The sequence below is a fragment of the Rhinolophus hipposideros genome, assembly GCF_964194185.1.
Source record: "Rhinolophus hipposideros genome assembly, chromosome: 18".
Classification (NCBI taxonomy): domain Eukaryota; kingdom Metazoa; phylum Chordata; class Mammalia; order Chiroptera; family Rhinolophidae; genus Rhinolophus; species Rhinolophus hipposideros.
Window position 1 is genome coordinate 12,794,622 of NC_138064.1, and position 22,601 is coordinate 12,817,222.

At 41.4% G+C, this 22,601-nt stretch overlaps 1 protein-coding gene across 4 annotated transcripts in view; it reads left to right on the forward strand.

The window, feature by feature from the left end:
• The window catches only part of CPVL (carboxypeptidase vitellogenic like), a 114,567-nt gene that overhangs the window by 48,518 nt on the left and 43,448 nt on the right, over positions 1-22,601 (forward strand). For all 4 annotated transcript variants that reach the window (XM_081080316.1, XM_081080314.1, XM_081080317.1 and 1 more), the window contains 4 exons: positions 2,128-2,194; positions 15,822-15,944; positions 16,623-16,754; positions 21,363-21,461. In XM_081080316.1, coding sequence (XP_080936442.1) covers positions 2,128-2,194; positions 15,822-15,944; positions 16,623-16,754; positions 21,363-21,461 — 421 coding nt within the window. The remainder of the gene's footprint in view (positions 1-2,127; positions 2,195-15,821; positions 15,945-16,622; positions 16,755-21,362; positions 21,462-22,601) is intronic.

Here is a 22,601-nt window from a genome sequence, read left to right on the forward strand (position 1 = left end):
ACACACATTTTAAAAAAGGAAAACTGTATTAAAATTGTAGTACTCAACATATACAGATAACAAAAGATAAATACGAGTCACATTTGACTTCTGCCATACAAGAGGTGCTCAAAGTGGTTGCCATCAGCATCCACACACTTCTGATAACAGCGAACTACTGCTTGAGCAATGTTGACTAAAATGTTCACTTGTATACATTTTTTGGCATCTCTGGTATTTTAACAATTCTGCTCTTAAAATTTTAAATTTTAATGTGGCCATGATTATGCATTAGATTTTTAAACAAATCTTCGCCATATAATAAGATGAGTCCTTAACTAAAACACAGTTAAATGAGCAAATGCCATAGGTAAATCTAACTTACTAAATTTGCCTTTTTCATTTTTCACTCCCATTTAACAAAGACCTACCAAGGGCTTGCTATTATTAGCCGATTTTCTGTTCGTATCATATGTGAAATTAAAACTCTGTGATAACCTGCTTAAGCAGGGCCTCACTTTGGACACTTGTTGAAGTGTCCTGGTATTTTCGAGCTAGAAGCAAACTGGGAGATTACCTCCTTGAGCAAAGATTGCCAGATAAAGTATAGAGTGCCTAGTTAAAATTGAATTTCAGATAAACAATGAAAAAGATTTTTTAATCTAAGTATATCTCACGTTATAGTTGGGAAACACTTGTACTAAAACATTATTTGTTGTTATATTTGGGACATACTTATACTAAAACATTATTTGTTGTTTATCTGAAATTCTAATTTAACTGGACGTCTTGTATTTTTATTTGCTAATCAAGCAACCCTAGCAATTCTCCAACAAATTCTCCAAGCGAATAAGCTTTACACTAAGGCATGTGGCTTAACTGAAATTTACTATCTTAAATTATCTATTGCCTTTTCAATTAGCAGGAAGAGAGAAAGAGAAATTGGTTTTAGCCCGAAGGTTAGAGAGGGAAGGGTGGAGGATAAACTCCTATTTTTATCTCTGCTCTAAAGCCAGCTATTGCCAGCACAAATATGGAAGCTATATAAGGCAGCTTCCCAGATTTAGCTGCTACAAAGATTTTGGTTACTATAAATAATAAATAGAAAAATACACTGAAACTCTATAGTAGTGTTTAATGGTGGATTTTTATGGAGCCTTTGAAAAGTAAGTACAGCCAGGATCATGGTGATTATAATGACCCGTTTTGCCTCTCTATAACCCTTGAACTTTTTCCTCCTTCTGGTTTTGCTGGGCCTTCTTGCCTTTCATCTTCACTGGACGGTTCGTGGCTTTTAGTCTCTCAGCAGGAAGCTGGAACAAAAACCCTGTCTAGATTCTCTGGCATTGCAATCTGGGTCAAAACATTCATAGAGCTTCTGAGTTTCACAAGTTTTTGTTTCCTTTTTGAAAGGTTTTGGTCAAGTAGAGAATCATTTAATGATCCAGCCTTTTCTTGCTTATTATGAAATCATTTCTTGAGTCTGTTTAAATCCATTGCAGCATAACCCACTGAAGTGGCTGTTGGCATTCTTTAGTAAATGTGATTTTTGGAACCTAGAGGCCACTGTACATTTACTTCCATATTCGTGGCCATTTGGCAGTTTCCTTTAGACTATAGTCATTTTACAGCTTTTCTGTGCTTTGGTTATTAAAACACTGAAATTCTGGGAGCCCCATTAGAAATGTTCAGGGTTGCCGAGAGAGAGAGGTTGGTAAGCAAGTAAGGTTCTCATTATCTCACCACAAACCCAAGTTAATGAGGTCATAAGGTTTGCAGAACTGCCTCCAAGAATTGCTAAATAATAGGTGAAAGTCTGTACCATTTGGCTCAAGGGTCCCTCCCCTCCACAGGTAGGAGATCCAAGTTGGTAACCTAGAGATTTGGAAACTGCCCAGAGTACTGACATCTACTTGTCTCAACTTCTTAGTATCACAAAGTAAGACCACAGTACTTTCTAACAATCCACAGAGTGTGGGGTGTTATGCACATGAAACATTGAAAAAAAAATGTCTATAGGAGCTTACACCACAATGGTATCTTATTCTCAAATGAGAAACCTATTGTCAGAGGGTTAGATTGGGTGGCACAGCATGACGCCATTCTGATTCCATGCGATTTTTCTTCTTGTTTTTTTTTTTTTTGCAGTGCACTAATTCAGTTCTTCCAGTTGTTTCCTGAATTCAGAGAGAATGCCTTTTATGCCACTGGGGAGGTGAGTTGAAGTCATGTTTTCTTGTGTACTTCCAAAATCATGAGGACCGAAATATGTTATGACGCTGTGGTTTATTTATTCAGAATGTAAACACACACACACACACAAATATTAATGCAGCCTATATTAAAATTCTCCAGTTATCCCCCAAATTTCCTCCATAACATTTTTTTTGATCCAGGGTTCAATAAAGGTTCATATATCAGAATGTGTTGTCATGTCTCAGACCCCTACGTTTTGTTGTTGTTGTCATTCATGACAATGAAGAGTCTGGCTCAGGAGCCCCATAGCATGTTCTATGTTCTGAATTTGTCTGACTCTTTCCTCAGTGGTCAGATTCAGTGAAAATATTTTGGCAAGAACACGATATAGATGGTATTGTGTACTTTCTAGATGTCACACCAGGCGGCACATAATGTCCGTTTGTCCCACTATTGGTGATGCCATTGTACCACCCCCCCGTGTAATGTCTGATTTAGATAGGAACCGTCAATGGATGCTGAAAGTGTTGGGTGACAGATTTAGGGGGAACAGGTGTTCACTTGGTCTCAGATCATTTATCACTTTCAAAAGGAAAAATGTGTGTGGTAAGACCTGGCAGATACCAGGTCTTTCTGATCATCCTCCTGTAAACAGCTTCTGCTAGTCTTCTATAGAGAAGATCTTTCACTCCACCTCTTCTCTCTTGTTTACATTTTAAAATAGCACTGTGGACTCATGGATTGTTATTTCTGTTTGGTGTGGTAAAATGTATTGCTATCATTATTGTTTCTGATGTTCAGATTGTTCTCTATTGGGTCGACGGGAGCCCCTCAATCTGGTTCCTACGTCCTTCCTTGGGCAGGTCCCCATTTGTCTTTGAGCTTTTCCTTGCTTTTTGACACAAGCATATTTCTACAATTATCTTGTACTTCCCCTGTCCTAGCCCTGGAATCAGTCATTTCTTCAGGGAAATTTGGTTCCTTTTAATGGGAAATGGTATTTAAAAGATATGACCTGAACACTTAACTGTACTCATTGCTGCTGGGATGAAGTTTCTTGTAGACTTTGTCTGTGGGCAGAGCTAGGAAACAAAATGACTTCATACGAATACTCATCAGTCTAATTCAATATCACAAGGTTCTTTTTCCCCCCCATTCTGTATTTGTATGCCCCTTCTTTCACATTGAGGGCCAGGGTTCCAACAGTATCAGTATATTTATTATTTTGCTCAATCCTCTACAATATGTGCAAAATGGTAGTGTATCGTACCATTACCAACAGGAAACCTCCACGTACTTTGGATATTTTTGTTTTTTGCTGCAATTATTTTTATCCTTAGAATATATTTCAGCCAAGTTTCACATCAAAGTACTATGTTTGAAAGTGATAAGATTAATTTTGGGGGGGATTATGTTACAATTTAATATACAGGTTCACTTACATACGCTGGTTTCAATATGGGAGTTTGCTTTTTTCACCCTTGTATATTTGAGGTTATTTTAAAAATGTATAGCAGCCAATATTTTGAGAACATACACATTTCTAGGTATTAGGAATACAGTTGTGAACAAAACAGAAAAATCTTCTATCTTCATACATTCTAGAGGTGAAGACAGTGATAAATAAAAATTTAAATCTGTACCATACAGTCAGGCAGGTATAGGTGTCTTGACAAAGATAAAGCAGGGTAAGCGTTGGAGAATGATGGAGATGCTATTTTGGATAAGATTGTCAGAAAAAAGGCTCTCTGATTAGGGGACAATTGAGCAGAGCCCCTGTAATACTGAACAATGGCTGCAGTCTCTGGAAGATGAGCTTTCCTGGAAGAAAGAACAGCAATGCTAAGACTCTGCGGTGGACACAGGTTTGATGTGCTCAGAGGAAAAACACAGAACCACTGTGGAAGGAGCCGAGATGGGAGAGGCAGGCTGACCATAGAGGCCCCTGTTGCCCCTGGTAGAGTTTGAATTTCATTCTAAGTATTATGGGAAATCATTGGAGGGTGTAGGGTTCATTGAAAGAATAGCTGGAATCAAATTCAGTTCAATTCAACACACATACATTGAGTGTCTACTGGTCTGTGGCATTGGACAAGAATTAGAAATTTAACGATTAATAAGACATTGACTTCATCATACATCTGAACGTCTAATAGTTTAAGTACAATACAGAATGAAAAGCACAATTAGAGAAGTAGGTCTAAAGACAAATAGCACTGGAGAGTGCAAATAGCTGTCTCAATATGGGAACCTCAGGAAAGTCCAAACAGAGGAGGTGATAATTAAACTAGATTTGGGAGAATGCGTAGGGGTATATTAGTCCAGGCTCCTTTGCTTGCAAGTGACAGAAACCCTATTCAAGGTAGCTTAAGTAAAACAAGGGACCAATTGTTCAGGTATGGCTGGATATAGGTGCTGAAACATTGTCCTCAGGATTTTGTCTCTCATTCTCTCTTGATCTATTCACTTGGCTTTGTCTACTTTGTAATACTTCACTGGTTTCATCCTCAGGTAAGTTCTTTTCACCTGTGTTCTTGCCCCTCCGCCTACTCCAGAGCTCTGGTATAGCCTACCAGCTCAACTTCTCTTCCCCAATAATTCTACACATATTCCTGAATCTCATATGATCCATTTGGACTCTATGCCCATTCTAGAACTAATAACTGGGGTTAGGGGATGGAATATACAAATTCTCCAAAGTGGTACCTGAGGCCCACGCCAATGGCCTGGGAGTGGGGAGGGATCACAGTGGGGCCCTCACCCTCTGAGAGTGGAAGGTGAGTGGTCTCCACAGGAAGATCCAGGTGATGATACCAGCAGAAGAGCTGGAAGGGTGCTGGGCAAGCACAAACCACAGGTGTTCACTCTAAGGGATTCAAAGCAAAAGAACAGTCTCATTTTTTCCAAGGGAATGGCAAATTAATGGGACCAGAAACTTGTTCTCTTATGCCCACTTTTTTCTCTTTCTAAGCTGCTTGGAAAGGACATACTGACTGCTTTTCTTTTTTAAGCCATTCATCCAGTTGGGATTTTGTAGGATCTCTACCCATAATTCCCTGCTCTTCCTTGCCTTTTAACTCATTTCAGAGGCAGGTTGGGGAAAGGAGCAGGAACAGACACTGCCATCATTTTTGGTAGCAACTTTGGGAAATGCCCAGTCTCCACCTCCAACAGAAGAGTGATATGCTGACCGTGTGATTCTTTGTCTGGCAAATAAGGTGGCCATGTTGTTAACCACTCTGTTGAACTTTCAACAAAGCTGCCAAATTCTGGATGAAAATTTTGTCTATTTCATGTCTACCTGATGATGGTTCCACACATGTCACTTCTGAATGTGTGTAGGAAAGGACAATTTTCTTTTTACATTCTTTGCTTCCAGAATGAATGCTTTAAAGGAAACCTGTACCTTCCAAGTGATAAAGGAAGATGTGAAGGCAGGCAGGCAGGGCTTGAGTAGAGATGCAGTGAGTTGCCAGACAGTATCGTCTTCCTAAGAACTCATGGGATACGTTAAATCTGGGGGCACATCTCTTTCTAGAAGGAGGAGCACTCAGTAATGCCTTGATGATTTAATACTAGAATGCTATGTTTCTACAGTCTAGTTTGTACCATTTGGTCTTCTGTTTACAGAATGGATGGATAGGTGGCAGAACGGATAAGTTGAAGGTGTTCCGGATAAATAATCAGAAGACTTGAGATTCACTGCTGGCTTTGCCTCTCTCTGGAAACTTCCAAACATATTCTTTAATATCTCTGGGCTTCTGCTTTTCATCTTACCATCAGAGGGGTTGGTTTATAAATTAGATGACTTCCAGGGACATTTTGCTTTGCTAGATATTCAGCCCTACTTACCTAGATGCACTCTTTAAGCATCTGTGTACAATTGCAGTTTTAACATAATAGAAACGCACTGTCCCTCTCTCCACCACACACACACACACACACACACACACACACACACACACACATTGTAATAGATTTTGCAAGAAGGGGAAATCGTTTCTCTTCTGAACTCCTAATTTCCTCACACTCTTAGGGAGATTGAACAAATACTGCCACTCGAATTGTAGAATCATCCTTGAGAAATAAATTCTCATCCTTGAGAAACAAACAAACAAACAAACAAATAAATTGTTTTCTGCTTTTCAGTGCAAAGGTACTGGACCTAAATATCCTTCACATCTGTGTGCTGCTATGAATGAGGGAAACCTGATACTCAAAGGGTCTGGAGCCGCTGTTCAGCTCCCCGACCTTGTGGCAGGGAGTCTAGAATAATATTACCTGCTGCATAGGCTTGTTTTGAGCGTTAAATTCGATAATCCTCCTCCAATATGTAGCGGACTGACTGGCCATGGGGAGTTCCTAACACCAGCTGACTGTTATTACCACTCCTGTTGCAACACTGGGTTCATATATTATGGCTCCAAAGCATTTGGCCTAATGCATGTAGAAAGGGGCTGGGCTGGGCTGTTTGGAAAGCTCTGCTCACCTGTTTGCGGATGTGGCATTGTCTCCCCTGTTATCCTGAAATCATCTTTGAAACACGTACTTTGCTTCATCTAAGAGATGACTGTAGAGTTTAGAAGTCGGATAGCAGTGGAATGTGTCAGAACCCACCCCAGGCCCCTTGCCACGGCCCTGGGAACCATGGCCAGCTCACAGCCAGAGCCGTCATGTGGGCTTGCCCTCAGTGCAAGAGAGAAGCAAAAACTGCTTTCTCTCCATTTCTGCCCAGAACAGCAACTGGAATTAATTTTCCTCTAAAGAGAGACAAATGTGTCTGTAAATCACGCTCCTCCAGGCATGAAAAAAAAAAAAAAAAGGACTTCAAAAAGAGAAACAAGCTGTGTTTAATTCACATAATTAACTTTCTTTATAAGTGTTATCCTCTCCGAGCCAGTAACTATTAGAGAGATTGCTCTTGTTCTTGAGGTACAGACACACTTTAGAATCCTCTCAAGTGTACATGGGCCCCGCTAGAAGTTAAAGCAAAACAGCCCTCGGTGGAAGGCTGGGAGGTCACAGGAGCAAAGGGGACTGCCCATTGTTCTCTGAACATGTGGCTGTATGTCCAGTCCCGGGAAAGAGTCAGAGCTTACGGTGGGTTGTGACAATGAATGGGAGCTCTTCCAAAATGGCAGGGCATGTGGTTAAAACCGGACATCTCTTCCTGATCAGCAGGAAGGGGCCTTCTCTCCTGAGAAGCAGTTTTGCAACCGTGGTTAATTTGAGGGCCCAATAAAGGCAGAACTTTGAAGCTATTTAAAAATTATTGAGCTTAATAGGATACTTTATCTTCATTTGCATGAGCAGAGTCCTGCTGGGATCACCGAGTCTGACAGCCTTTATTGAAATCACCGTGGTTCACTGGGTTCCGGTGGCGTGCTCCCAGTAGGCGAGAGCCATGTTTGTTTAATTTGTTTCATACAATACTAAGCACAGTGTTTAATGAATGCTATATAGTGGCTTCATGCAAGGCTGTTGCTAGATAAAATTGAAATATGGGTGATATTTCCCTCCAGCTTCTTTTCATTTCCCGTCCATGGCCCTTTCCCCTGCACTACTTCCCAGGCCCTGAGGACCCCCCTTTTTACTCCCTTATTTTCCAGGGCCATCCAGTGCCCTACCTCCCACCCCCAGCCTTCCTTTTCTTGACTGTATTGTGCTCAGGTCCTATTTCCCGGTGCTTCCTTCATCCACTTCATGATTGTTCTGTTTCTCTCCCCCATTCGGACTTGTTTGCAGCTCACTGTCTATTAGAAAGGATCTGATCAATTAAACTTGCTTCCAACAGATTTGTATTTGAATAGAGGCCAGAGCCTAAGCCATAAAAAGATACTTGTCACTGGGAATTTCAAGCACTGACATACAAGTAGAGGGGTGACATCTGACGTGGGATGGGAGAACCATTGTAGCCATTGGCCTATAAGCATTTTATGAATGCTGACCCCATTAGCCCAACCTTGTGGCCATTGAATGTGGTAGCCAGCAGGGGGCCTTCAGTGGTATCAAGTTCACTTGTTTTGTTTGTAGGTCCTATTTGAGAATATTTATTGAGAATGGATCACATGACAGCATGATACTAAGCACTGTTTCATGCATTACCTGGTTTAATCCTCAAGCTACCTTATGAAGCTGACACTGTTGTTACCATCCCCATTTTACAGATGAAATGACTGAGGCTTAGAGAGGTTAGGTAGGCCCTACTAATATCCCCCAGCCCGGATTGGCACCTAAGCTTAGCCAGACTCCAGAGCCCAACAACTATGAAGGGACTGGCTAAGGATGGTGACCCCGCTTGTAGAGATGCTACCTGGAGCCTGGGGCCTCTCTCCTCAAAACTGCACCATCTCCAAGACCTGCCTCTTCCCACAGAACAGATCCACTTTCTGTAGAAGGGGGTCAAACATCCCTTCCATATTTTGTGCAGCATCTCTAAGGGTTGTCAGCCGTACACAAACAGAAAAGAAGTTCCCTAACTTCTTGGATGTTTCTGTCTCTCTGGCTAAGGCTTAGTTTTAATCATAAAGACTTGGCTTTGATCATAAAGTTTTATGGAATAAATAAATGCAAGTTTCAAGTGCTGTAAAGGCTTGAAGTCCTTGGAATGCAATTATTTTCAAAAGTTTGGAACTTGCTGAATTTTATTAGATAACATTCAAGCTGCTGTAACTCTTGAGCTTATGACAAATGTCTAGTTTTGGTTATGCTCATCTGACTTGCCAATGTTTCCTTTTAACCTTTAAAAATGGATCTGTGACTATTTAATGAGTATAATATTAGAAAAGTAAAGGTTTAAGCTGCAACCTGAAAAAATGAACAAGGGCATATGGAAATGTTTGCAAATTGGGTTTTAGGCTTTTGGATAGCATATCTAGGTCGAAGCAACACATATTTACTGATTCTTTAGTTGCATGGAAAAGCACGTGACTAAATCAGAAGTCATTAGAAGCTTTGTCTGAAGTGGCCTACCATGCTGGGCCAAGCAACATGGTGACACAAAAGGTACGTGCTTGGATGAGATCTCTAGGTTGGGGACAGGAAATGCTTAAGTGAAATCTATTATGCAGCTTCAACGTTCTGAATTCTATCTACAGTGAGCAAAGAAAGGACTCAATTTATTGACTGTGGCCCAGCACTTTCATTGTCTTTATTTAAAAGTCAAATTGTAGTCTCTTCAAACACAAGGGTTTATTCATGTGGCTGAATCACCTGGCTTCAAGCTAGGTTTCTCCAAAATTGGCACCAGGTCATTTGGGGGAGTGCATCTTTTTCACCTATGTTTGTCATTGATTAAAAAAAAAAAGAAAATTAAAGGCACATCCTCTCAATACAAAATAAAAATAAGTCATTTGGAAGGTAGCACATACCTTTGCATAAATTTACGTGATTAAAAGTTTGGTACAGATTGTCCTGCGGGGTCTCAGCTCCCGCTCCCCACATAAGAACACAGGATATGGCAAGGCCAAACAGGAACACCCACGGAGCCATAGATAGGGGAGTCACACCACTATAGTCTCGCTGGCGGCATCCGCCTCTCACAATCCATTGTGCTAACTACAGTCCGCGCTTGCCAGCCACCATCTTCTTGCTAGACCCCTTTTCTGCTAGTGTAGCCACAGCAGTTATATTAGTGGCCAGTGGCTCACTGGTTACAGCTGATGGCCAACTAGCCACAGCTGATGGCCATGCAATCACAGTTGATGGCCATTTACTACCTGAGCCAGCACCTTTCCACGTGAGGCCGAGAGCCTGGAAACGGCAGTCTGGGGCTCTGTCCCCACACAGATTGAAATGTTTTTCTTATATTCATCTATTCCTATAGATTCTGTGTTTCTTTTTAAGCTCATATTCAAGATAAATGGATGTTAGGGTAAAGTCATATTCATGTTAGAAGCCATATTTTTTCTTTTAATTGCAGCATTGTGGTCTTGAAATTAGATGACGCATGGTCTGGCAATGTCTAGGAAGTTGTACAGATTACCACAGCACTGAAGTTCCAGCTTTTGGCTTTCCCCATTCATTAATTTTCTGAACTGGCCATTTTAAGGCCACACCTCTTCTCTCCTTAGTGAAAATAATGGTGCGAGTGAAGTAAGATTCTACCCGGAGGCTAGATGAAGTCAAGGTCTCCCTAGCTTAATCCTGTCCTCTTGGCTGCTGCTTCCTGTGTTACTCCATTAAACGTAGGCTTTTCACCAGTTTTTGTGGTTTTTCAATGTGTGTATAAAATTCTTTTCAAGGACTAGTTCCTTATTCCCTCTAACCACCCCTGTAAATTGGGGTGGCTCCACTGTTGTCTGTGCTTTTGAGGACAGCTAGAGGACACTGCACTGGTATGACTTTCTCCAGAGGGCGGCTCACTTTGTCTCCTTTTGGGGACATGAGGGAGTTCTCATCAGCCCCATAGAGAGTTCTTCAAAGAGACACTCATGGCAGCTCCAGCCAGAGTGGCTGAGAGAGTGGGGGCAGAGCAGGCAAAAGGACACAAAATGACTTTGCCCATCCTCAGTCTAGTGCCATGAGTGGAGTGGACAATGCCCCCTTCCCCACTTGCCAGACAGAGGTTAGGAATTAGGGTCTGTGGATAGTGACACTTGGAGTACGGGTTTAGGAGTGGCTCATTTCAAAGGCCATTGCTCATTATCACCCATAAAGTTTCTGCATGTTTCACCATAAAATGTATACTTAGAAGCACAGCAGAGAATGAAAATAACTGCATTTTTTTTAAAAACTAAACTTTAGTAAGAAATGTAGACCACTGAGAAAAGCTTAAACAATAGTAGCTGCTAACATATGTGAAATTTCTGTAAGAGGGCATTGTTTCCATTATAGTATTATTCTCTGACACGATTTTTTTTTTCTTCTGAAGGAGCTGACTAAAGCTTGATTTTAGATATGAAATCCTTTTTCCTTCCTTAAAAGTCACTGGGTGGCCAGGGTGCAGCAAGTTTGCTATGAATATTGTTGAAACATGTAAGAAAGGAGAGATTCAGACAGAATACACGATTACAAGTTTCTTTAAGTCCAATTTCATTGTGCTTTTACACATCTGGATAATTAACCAAGCATTACATTCTCTCTAGACTATTTTTACAAGTACAATATGCTCTTAATGTGATTTCCATTAGGCTGTTCCAAGCATCATTTAGGAACTCAGAAAGATTGCAGACCAAGATTCAAAACCACTGTGCAACTGTGATGTTGAGACCTTTTATTCTCGTGGGGGAAATAAAAGATTGAGAGCTGACTTTAGAGATCTTCTGATATAAGAAGGAAAACTGGAGTTTTATTGCTTCTTTAAGCTCCAGCAAATACAAGCAGATGCAAACACACCCCAATATCTCTGGTCCTTCTTCTCAGAGGCAATCTCAAAATATGATCACCATGGGAAAATGAACCAAAGCAGAACTATGTTGGAAATTGCAGCGTGAAGCCTCTTTAAATATTAGAAAGGAATACTAAGGGCAGACTAAAATCCTGATGTGTTGATGGCTAACCTAGTTTGAATGATCGTGTTAGATAAATGTTTCTATGGCTGAGTTCCTCATTTGAAGGTCACTGCTGAATCCTAAAACACTACGTGGCCATGCTTTTCTCCTTCCCTTTTACAATCGCTGTGATGCCGTGCTGAGTTTTTATGAGGCCACGGTCTGATGTGATGGGAGAAGGTTAGTGTTAATTCACAGACTTTGGGAGCTCCACTGGCCAGGTGCTGCCCACATTGGTGAACACCAGCGAGAGATCAGAGGAGCCGCAGGGCTCACGGTTGTGATGGGGGTTGCGTTCGTCCTTGTTACAGGCAGAATTCAGAACAAAAGAAGCAAGAATTCACAAAACTACAGGATCACTGTTGTAAGTCCATAGGGGTCATTTAGTCCATTTCTGATACATCAGACAAGCACACATAAATTCTCCCCCTCCCCCCAAATAAGGAGCTCTAGTCTATTTAAAACATACCCAGAAAAGGGAAAATTGAGTAAAATAATACATACTTGATTTATTGTCTCATTGTCTTTTAATGGGCTCGTGGTGATCTGAGAATCGTAAAATTGAGGACGAATAAACAAGTCTGAGCTTGCAAAAAAAGAGAGAGAGAGAGAAATATGTGTCAACAAGGAGAGGGAAATAATTGAAATTTCACTATAACGTCTCAGTGTCTGTTCTCCATAAAATAATCCTATAATTGTCTACTGTGTAACAGCAGCCTGAGTCACTCAACCAATGGAATGAGTAATGAAAATGGCAGTGAAGGATTTGTCACACTGACACAGGCAAGGAAGTGTGTGATCGTCATTAGAAAGCAAACAGTGAGGTAAACATCAGCATTGTTAGGTTAGCAGATGTGCAATGAACATTGAGGAATGTGTTTGGGGTGCTGTCCACAGCTACTCTTCTTCTTGTCTTGTTTTCCATAAATGGTCAGGTTAGCAAGCGTGTAGTGGAAAAACCCAAGGTTGGACCCCAGCTTGGGGAACCAGAAACCCATAGTCTATTCCAGGACTATTGACTGAAATGTGATTTGATGTGAGAAATGGGAGGTGTAGAGGCAGCCAAGCCTGGACAGAATTCCAGAGAGGCACGTGATGGAAATGCACAGACCCATGTTTTCATCATTTTAAAATGTAGGAAGATAATATTAACCTTAAATTGGCTCAAATGAAAGTAGGTGGAATAGCCTGTTTCATCGTAGATACTCGGAAATTGAATGGGTGTTTCTTCTTAATTTCCTGCCTGGATATATCCCAGATACACATGATGCTCACAGCGGGAAGGTGCCATAAAAATGTGTCTGTTTTCGCTTAAGTTTGTCATCACTACCTATACAGCAACTTAAAGTACACACCCTTCCATCTCAGAAAAAAAAAAAAAAAAAGGAGACGAGAGAGGTGTTTTATTGCCAGGCTTTATAACAAGACAACTTGAGTGATGATAACACTGGAAAATATACTTTTAAGCATGTGTACTAATTTCCAGTAGAGAAAAAATGTTTAGAAGTAATGTCAGATAAGCCATTCATTGATCCAATATATTTTTATATACCGACTACGTGCTGGGCAGTGTACACATTGTGGGCATAATAATCCATGAAACAGTAAACTTTTCCTTATCACTTCTGAGTTGAGTTTTCCACAATGTGTTTTCAAAAGAAATTGTGAACGTTACATGTTTTGTACTTTATTCCTTTTTGTGTCTCCTCAAGTATTTAGCATAATGCCTTTGACAGAAGAATTGCCCAATAAACCATTATAGAATCAAGGTTATATAATACATCTTTACCAGTAAAATGATTACACAAGGAAATTTGCTTTTGGGGGGTCATGTGACAGAAATTTTATTTGATAAGTGTTCGCTTTTGTGCTTAATGAGAGAATATATAGCACAATTATTCAACAAACGAAATTTCAAAAATGTAAACACATCTTTATATTATCACAAGGAAGCTAAAATGTGTTCATGAGTATGAATAGATAAATTGCTTTGATTCAGTACTTTGCCTAAATAATTATTATTGCACATGAGGGCTGCGTCAGCTAGAAGATTTTGTATAAATTACGTAAATTACATTTTTTATCATGACTTGGAAGGAGTTTTGTTTTGGAATGGGTCAGACCAAGTTTAATTCTGGCTCTACCACTGAACCTCTCTGAGCCCCGGCGTCTTCGTAGTGCAATGGGAATAACGATATCTTCAGCATATGATTATTCTATGGAATAAATGAGTGCTCTCGGGGCTTCCCAGTCTTTGAACTGCAAACCCCTAGAGAGCCTTGGAAATATTACGAAGGGTCTGCAGATTCGAACGTACCCACGTGATGCCTCTAGTCCATTTTGAACATACATGCATTGCTGTTTTTCAAATGCATGTAGGCTAATTCAAGATGCATTTATTCAACAACTATTTATTGAGCATTAACAAAGAAACAGCATCACACACAGGGAATACACTAAGAAACAAAAACAGACAGACGTCCCCGTGTTCATGGATCTTCCACTCTCGTCTGGGTGGGGCAATAACAATTCAAGATAAATAAGCAAACGTGTGCTGGAGAAGGAGAAGGATTAGGATGGAAAAGGAGAGAAGGGGCATAGAAAATATTTTTAAACAAAGGAGAAGGAGAGGGAGGGGAAGAAGAAGAAAAATGAAAATTTTATATAGGGTGGCCAGGAAGTGAGGGAGCTCTGGGGGAGAGCATTCCAGGAGGTGGAATGAGCTAATGCAAAGGCCCTGGTGGGAAGACCAGGACAGATCACAGTTATGGCTGTGGTCCAAGAGGGGCTGAAGAGGACTGAGCAAGAGGGTAGGTAGTAAAGGGTAATGTGAGTGGAGTAACCAGATCTTGCCAGCCCTTATGTCTCAGAAAAAGCACTTTACTCTAAGGGAGAGAGGAAGTCATTAGAGGGTTTGAGCAGAAGAGTGGCATGATCTGATTTATGGTTAACAGGCTGTCTTGAAAATAGATGGACAAGGATAAGGGTGAAAGCAGGGGGCCAGTTAGGCTACTGCAATAATCCAGGTGAGAGATGATCGTACCTGGAGCAAGGTGATGAAGTGGGGATGGGAGAAAACACTGGATTCTGGACATGGGTGATAGAATAGGTTGAATTGATAAGATTCACTGATGGACTTTTGTGGGGTAAGTCCACTTTTGTGGACTTTTGTAGGCCAAGATTTTTGGTCTAACCAGTTAGAAGAGCAGAGCTAACATTATTTGAAAGGGAGGCTGCAAGGAGGGCTTGGGGATTGGAGCTTCATTTTGAACATATGAAATTTAATATTAAAAGTACAAGCGGAGGTGTTAAGAAGGCAACTTTTTATTTTTATTTTTATTGGGGAACATTGGGGAACAGTGTGTTTTTCCAGGACCCATCAGCTCCAAGTCATTTTCAATCTAGTTGTGGAGGGCGCAGCTCACTGGCCTATGTGGGAATCAAACAGGTGGCCTTGGTGTCATAAGCACTGCGCCCTAACCAACTGAGCCAACCGGCTGCCCCAAGAAGGCAAATTTTTAATGGAAAAAATACAAAGTGATTTTTAAATATACTGAACTAATAGTAGTTTTGCCAGCATAATCTAAAAGCTGAGTTATTATTCTAATGGTTGTGTCCACAAAATCTTTTGAAACTGCAAAAGAACCCTGTACTAGGAAACAGAGGCAAGTTCAAGTGACAATTTTAGTGGCCAAGAAATATTATTTCCCTTTTCCTTTTCCTTCAATACATGTTGATCTCAAAATTTGCATCATTATACAGGTTTTGAAATCTTAATTTTGGCTTTGAGATTTTTATTTTCTTTTTTAATAATGGAACTTCCTGGTAAAAAAAAAAAAAAGCCCTATGGATGGGCTTACCAGAATTGTGTTCACTGGTACATGTTTGTGGTTGGTTTTTTGGGGGGAAGGAAATTAGAATGTTCACTTACTATTTTTTGTGCACCTAACCGGTGACTTGCGTGTCACGTGCTGCTACTTGGGATGGCAAAAGGAGTGAAAGAGAGAGCTCTTTGCTGTTACAGAATTTTCAGTGTGCGGTTACGTCTGTCTCCTGTGGAGACACTGCTGTCTGATTGTTGTTCTCATGAGCTTAAACACATAATTTTACTAGCACACGTGTGTGATGACTCCTCTTAACATCTGCCCTTCTCAGTCGTACGCAGGGAAGTATGTGCCGGCCATTGCACACTATATCCACACGCTCAATCCCATGATGTCGGTGAAGATCAACCTGAAAGGAATTGCTATTGGAGATGGATATTCTGATCCGGAGTCGGTAGGTGTCTGCCTTTCATTTCCATTTTGTTCCTGAAGGAGAATAAATCCCCGTTAAGAAGATGGAGGCTCCTCTGACCTTAGAGACCTAACCCAATAAAGGGAAATACTGTTGCCCAGTTGACTGTCTAATAATTTCAATCTTCTAGTTTTTACCAAATGCTTTAAGGTGTCAACTTACTATGTCAGCCTAGGTTAACTGTGAGGGCATGTGTAGGAGTTCATGTGTGTATATGTGTGTTGAGTGTGTATGTTTATGTGTGTTTGTTATGTGGTATGTGTTGTCTATGTTTTGTGTATATCTGTTATGTGTGTTTGTGCAGTGTGTGTATGTGTATGGTGTGTGTGTTAGTGGGTGGTGTGTGGTACGTGTGTAATGTGTTTGTGTGTGTTGTATGTATGTGTGTTGTGTGTGTATGTGTGCTGTGTGTTTGTATGTGTGTGTTATGTGGTGTGTGTTTTTTGTATATGTTTGTATGTGTTGTATTTGTGTTGTATGTTTTGAGGTACGTGATGTGTGGGGGGTTGTGTGCATGTGTGTGTGTGTGTAATTGTCTTGTTTGGCTAATTCCAGCACGAGACTGACAAATTACAAAGAGTTATGTCACCAAGCAATGGGCTTCCCTAACTTCTCTCTTTCTTGCCCTGTGGCATTTGTGTTTGTCTCTTTTCTCCTCAGATCATAGAGGGCTATGCCTCATTCCTGTACCAAATTGGCTTGTTGGATGAGAAGCAGAGAAAGTACTTCCAGAAGCAGTGTGATGAGTGTGTAAAATACATGAAGGAGGAGAAGTGGTTTGCAGCCTTTGAAGTGAGTTCTGGGGCCTGTGCTGCCCTGGAGCAATGAGAACCATCTGAGGAGAGTCCTCGAAGCACCCGGTGCTCTCGGGCTTTTGCTGTTGGTAGAGAAGGTATATCTGTCACACTGCCCGAGATCAGGAGGCAAGGTGCATGGCTCCTCAAGAAAAACAGAGCTGCCTGAGTTTCTCGGAACATACATTCGCTACGTTTTCAATCTGAGATCACTTCAGGGTGTTTATGTAACTGTGTCTTCCATGTACTGTTTTGATTTCTTTAAGCGCTGTGCAGCCCTAAGGGCACACCCTATATCATAAGGGAATCAGAAGAAAGGTAGCCTAGAAAGTGGACTCATATGCTTCAACATGTGCTCTAAACCCTCCGGAAGGGTACTACCCACCACACACAGGGTTTCAGCTGGAGAAGTGACCACAGTGTGTGACAAATGTCACATGGTCCTGTGTGTCAGGAACAAAGATGGTAATGTGTAGTGATTTGAAACTTTTTACAAACAGCCATTGCTATTTGTAAATATTGTCACATTGCTCCTCTTAAATTGAAATTGAGAATCCAGTAATATGGTTGTAGTCTTCACCCTCTGTTTTTGTTGTTATTTAACATGCAAGACTACACCAAATATTAGAATACAGGAGGTTGGGTTTTGTGTTTGTGTGTGTTGGCCAATGCAAAGATCATGTGTAAACAATCTCCCATAGCGGGTTATTGCCACCTTTACCGCAGAGCCATCATGTTTGACAAAGATTGAATTTTGAGGACTTTGATCTTTTTGTTATTGAAAGCACATCCTGTAATACTTTACCTAACACATTATTGTTATTAAGACTGAAGCCCAATATTAATAGTCTTTTAGGCACCACAGGTCAGCTGGTTCAGATCAAAACAGGAGACATACAAACTTAGGGAGAGGGGGATACCGTAAGTTATGCTCCATTGCACAAGTGGGTGCCAGGACACTCTCTACCTGATATCCCCGCCCCCGGCAGTGACTGTCCTGGCTATAAATTCTGAGAGCAGCCAGCTGTGCAACTGGATTGAGTTCAGTAAGCCCTGAGCCATCCCCAGGACGGATGCCAGCAGGCTCCCCTTTCTTTGTGTGAGAGCACCTGCTGCGGCTGCAGAGTGTGGATTCAGAATTTCTTGTGATTGTAAAGGTGAAGGAAGAGGGATCTTATCGAGGACGTGTAGGATCATTCTTCAACTTGCAATGACTGTATTTTCAAGACTGGTGTTAGGCTCCCTGCTGTGGTAGACAGAAAAGGTTTAAAAAGGACTAAACCTTTAAATTTAGAATTCATATCAAATTTTACATTGCATGAGACCAATCTGTAAGTGAGACATTTGCTGTGTTTCTGAAGAAGGACACAGGGATTAGCAATGTCAAGAGCAAGAATATTTGATAGGCCCAAAGGGATAAAGAACGCAGAAAGACGTCCATGGTGCACAATGCAGCAGCCACAGGATTTTGTGACACTCTTGAAAAGTTCAGGTGTTTTGTGTATTCAGAGATAATGGGAAGATGGCCCATGAGGTTAAGTAGGGTCTTTCCCAAATCAGATCCATCCAAAAACAAACAAAGAGAAAAACCAAAAATACCCTTGAAGGTATGCAGTGTCTCTCTCACCACTAGTCCAACATCTTGAGTGATGAATTAAAACATGGAGACCTTTGCTTTTTCAAGGAAAATGGATAAAACAGGAAAGTCAGCAAGTAGTGGGGTCTAAACTGTTCCAACACCTGCAGTAGACGACTCCGAGAAATCCTGAAACCTAAGAAAAAAAACCAATGTCAACATCTCAGGCCTCAATACCTGTTTGGTGTTCTGATCCCTTAGAATGATTTAGTTAATGAAAGAGCCGTAACTCCGAGCTGGAGGGAACTTTAGGGCTCTTCTCTCCTGACACACACGTGCACATCCACATTCCACTGATGAGGATGTTAAGGCCTGGAGGGGTGCCAGCCACCGCCAAAAGCCACATAACAGACTGGCAGGCATAAGGCGAGGATTGTTCCCCCATTTCCAACCTAGTATTTCTCCTGTGGTAATTTTGAGGCATTCTGTAAAACTCCTGCGGCCTCTTAGCGATTCTGCAAGGTGCACAATGGCGCATGTCTGGTCCCGTATTGCCAACCTGACCATGACAATGTTCTGGATCACAGAGTTCTCTTCACGAAACAAGTTTTCACAGGTCCTATGAAACAGGATTTCACAGGTCCTGACCCCCTACCTAATTTGTTTCACAGCAAATGATTTTTGTTTCTGAAAATCCAATCCATTCTTAACGGTTGAATTTATATTCCCATTGGTGTTGAGGATAATTTCTAAAGATGAATTCCAAAAATGCTGCATGCACTCAGGATTCCTGCAAACCTATAGTGTCCCCTCTGGGTGGACAAATTAGAAAAAGACACCTCCTCTGAGCTGACATAGTCCTGTGGTTTCAGGGTTTGGCAAGCAGATGCCACCATTGTGTGAGCATAAAAGGTGGCCATTTCTCAAAGCACAGCCCTGAGCCAGGTTACCCAGCCTGGCAAGAAGATCTTTGGCTGGTTCTCTGCCCCATCTCAACCCCCAGCCAGGCGTTCCCGTGTGGTATACCATCTACACAGCCAGATGCAGTGGCCCTGACCTACCCTGGCATTGGCTAAAGCATATGTACTACCCACCTCCACAATTCCACACTGATTATCCTTTTCATCCTTGGTCCCTAACCCCGTGGCCATAGTGACTTCAGTAAGTTAAGCTGCTTCCTCTTTGATAAAGAGAACTAATAAGTCCAAAAGCATGGCCAGAAAGAATTGAAAACAAGGAGACACTGCAGTCTGACTGTTGGGGAGCTGCTATGTGTGTGGTTGAGCATGCAGAGTGGGGAGTCATGACCTGAGTTCAACTCTCCCTGACCTTGTAAGTGGAGTGTCCTTGGCAAGTGACTTAATCTCTATGTGCCTCAGTTTCCATACCTGGACAATTAGGATACTAATATCTTACCTCGTAAGAAACCTAAATTCCTGCTTGCTAGATGGTTTTGAAAATGTGCTGAATTCATTCCTTAAAATCCTTTTTACAAGAGCCCCTTCCAACTCAGTGTCTTCATCCCCAAAACCCCCAATGTGCCATCTCTCTGTGACTTTTCACTTCATCTCCTTGCTCTACCCCAATCCTGCTCTCCCCTATTGCTGCTGCTTCCCCTGCAGCCCTCTCCAGTGGGGGTTGTTTTCCCTCTTCCCTACTTTGTATCATTTGGTTGAGAGGTGGGGTTAGTGTCCCCCTTGTTCCTCCTTGCTGCTTCCAGATGATGTTCCCTCCTTCCTAAAGTGGTAAACTTTGAATCTCGTGTCCTCATGAGACCACCAACCACTTCTTGTAGTGATCGACCCACCAACCCCTGCCTTACTCCTTCTCACTCCCTGAATATTGTAGCTGCTGCCTCACCGTCACCCTCTCCAGCATAGTTCTTATCATTATTTTTGGTGATTGCATGATCCTTTTACTACTTGGTCCCTCATTTCCTTCATTTCCTCTCTTTCAGCGATCTTCTCCTTTTCACTTGAGCTGCTCATTCCCATGACCAAAAAAGAAAACAAAAGAAACCCATAATCTCAGATTCAAACATCTGCACCTCCCATCCTCCCAGCTCACTTCTGGAATGCACCAACTCGAATAACAGTACTGCAGCCCCAGTCTTTCAGTCCGTTGATACTACCTCTTTAAGGTCCCTAACCTCCCAAGTCTTAATTTCTCTGATTACCCAACTTAAACCCTAGGTCAGTCATTATATACATTCCTAGCCTGTGCCCCTTTGGCACTTCCATCCACACCTTTGGCCAAACCACAATCCTGGCTGAATGCATCTCTCTACCACTCCGTGTCTGCCTCTGTGCAGCCAAACATGGCTAGAGAAAAGCACACAACCATGCAGACTGCATTCACCCTCAGCTGGTGACTGGCTTTTTAAAGTTAGACGTCCAAAGATAACTCCTGCCACTTCCAAGCACCTTCATGTACGTCCATATCCTCTGTCCTCTCTCGTGCTGTGGCTGAGTGGTCAGTGACCCATGTTGTAGCAGCCCTTCCCCACAAGGCTCACTGCCACAGCCAGGACTTTGGGGCTTGCTGTTTCCTCCTCCTGGAATGTTCTTTCCTTAGATGTCTTCATGGCTCGCTTCCTCCCTTCCAATCAGGTTTTATTCAAATGCTTTCTAAGCGAGACCTCTGTTTCTTCACCTCTATAATGCCCAATACATTCACACACAATATGTCCACAGGCACCCAGGGCGCTTCCTACTACCCTTCTCCTTTTTAGTTTTCTCCTCAGCACTTACCACTCTAACATACGGCACATTTTACCTAGTGATGCTTGTGTATTGTCCCCCTCTAGAATATAAGCTCCATGAGGGAGGACTTTTGGTCTGTCTGGTTCACTACTGTTTCCCCATTGCTGAAGACCGTGTCTTGCACAGAGAAAATGTGCAATCAGTGGTTGGTGAATGAAACAATGCAAGAATGAAAAAGTTATTGAATAAATGAAATAAGAAATGCCTGTGTATTTTTGCCCACCTTGACGTTTTCCTTCTTCCTTTCTCCCCCTCTCTCTCGACCTAGGTAATGGATAAACTGCTAGATGGTGACTTAACAAATGACCCTTCTTACTTCCAGAATGCTACAGGATGTTCCACATACTATAACATTTTACAGTGCACGGTAATGACATTTATAAAACCATGATAGTAGTTGCTTAAAACTTGTGGCAAAGCCAAACTTCCTCCGATTTGGGAAAGATAGCTGACTTTATACTAGACAAATATGCCCAAACTGTGTTTCATTATTTGGTCTCCTGATCTGTAGGATTCCAAACCCCCCGCCACCCCTCCACACACACACACACCACCACCACCACCACTAATGTTGTGTACATTATAATCTGACCAGTGAGAATGGTCAGAGAATGTGTGATATTCCAGATAACTCAAAACAATCTCTGATTAACAAAATATCCCCCCAAACGAGCTTGTTATACAGAAGTTCTTTTGTGGAGGGTAGAGGCCAGGCCTGCAGTTCTGGGCTTCAGGTCCCAGAGTGCCAAGCCTGTAGTGAGTTTCTTAAAAATTCCCACATTATTTGTTCTGTACTTAAGACAGTTTGGATAATCAAAACTGCCAAAGTCTTTGTGAAAATATTTGCTTTGTCTTACTTTTAACTTAAGATGTTTCATGCATTTAGTATGGGCCTCACTTCGAGCCCTCTGGAGTATTTCTCAAAGTATTCAAGTAGTTTCTTTCATAAAAGTAGGCCAAAGTTGATGTCTTTTGTGTAGAATTAATCAAAGAAGACAAAGTGAGCCAAAGTGGCCATTTGGATTGTATAATCTCCGTCTAGCGTATGTGACAATGCATTCTGTTTGTAAAATTGTCTTATTTGTGAACTATTTTATAAATACAGTCAGTATAAAGTGAATTTCTGCCAGCCTTGTGGTTTTGGAGTTAGATTTTACCAAGAGAAAAACACATGGTATCAAGAGAGAAACAAAATTTCTGACTAGATTTGTTTCGAAGTAATATCGTCACAGCAAAAATTGTTGATGATACACACAAAATTGTTGATCTCAAGCTCTAACAGTTTTTTGTTCTTTTGTAACTTTCAGTATAATGAATATCACAGGGACTTTTATGCAGGTTTTTTTTTTTTTTTACATAATACTCATGGATAACTTTTCTTTTGTCCTATGTCTTTCCTAAAGTATTATCTGTTTGTACACCCTGTATGTTCCCCTTTAAATTATGCTCACCTGATGTTTTTGTGTGTGTTGTTTTAATAAACAGAATATGGAAAAGAAGTCCTCAG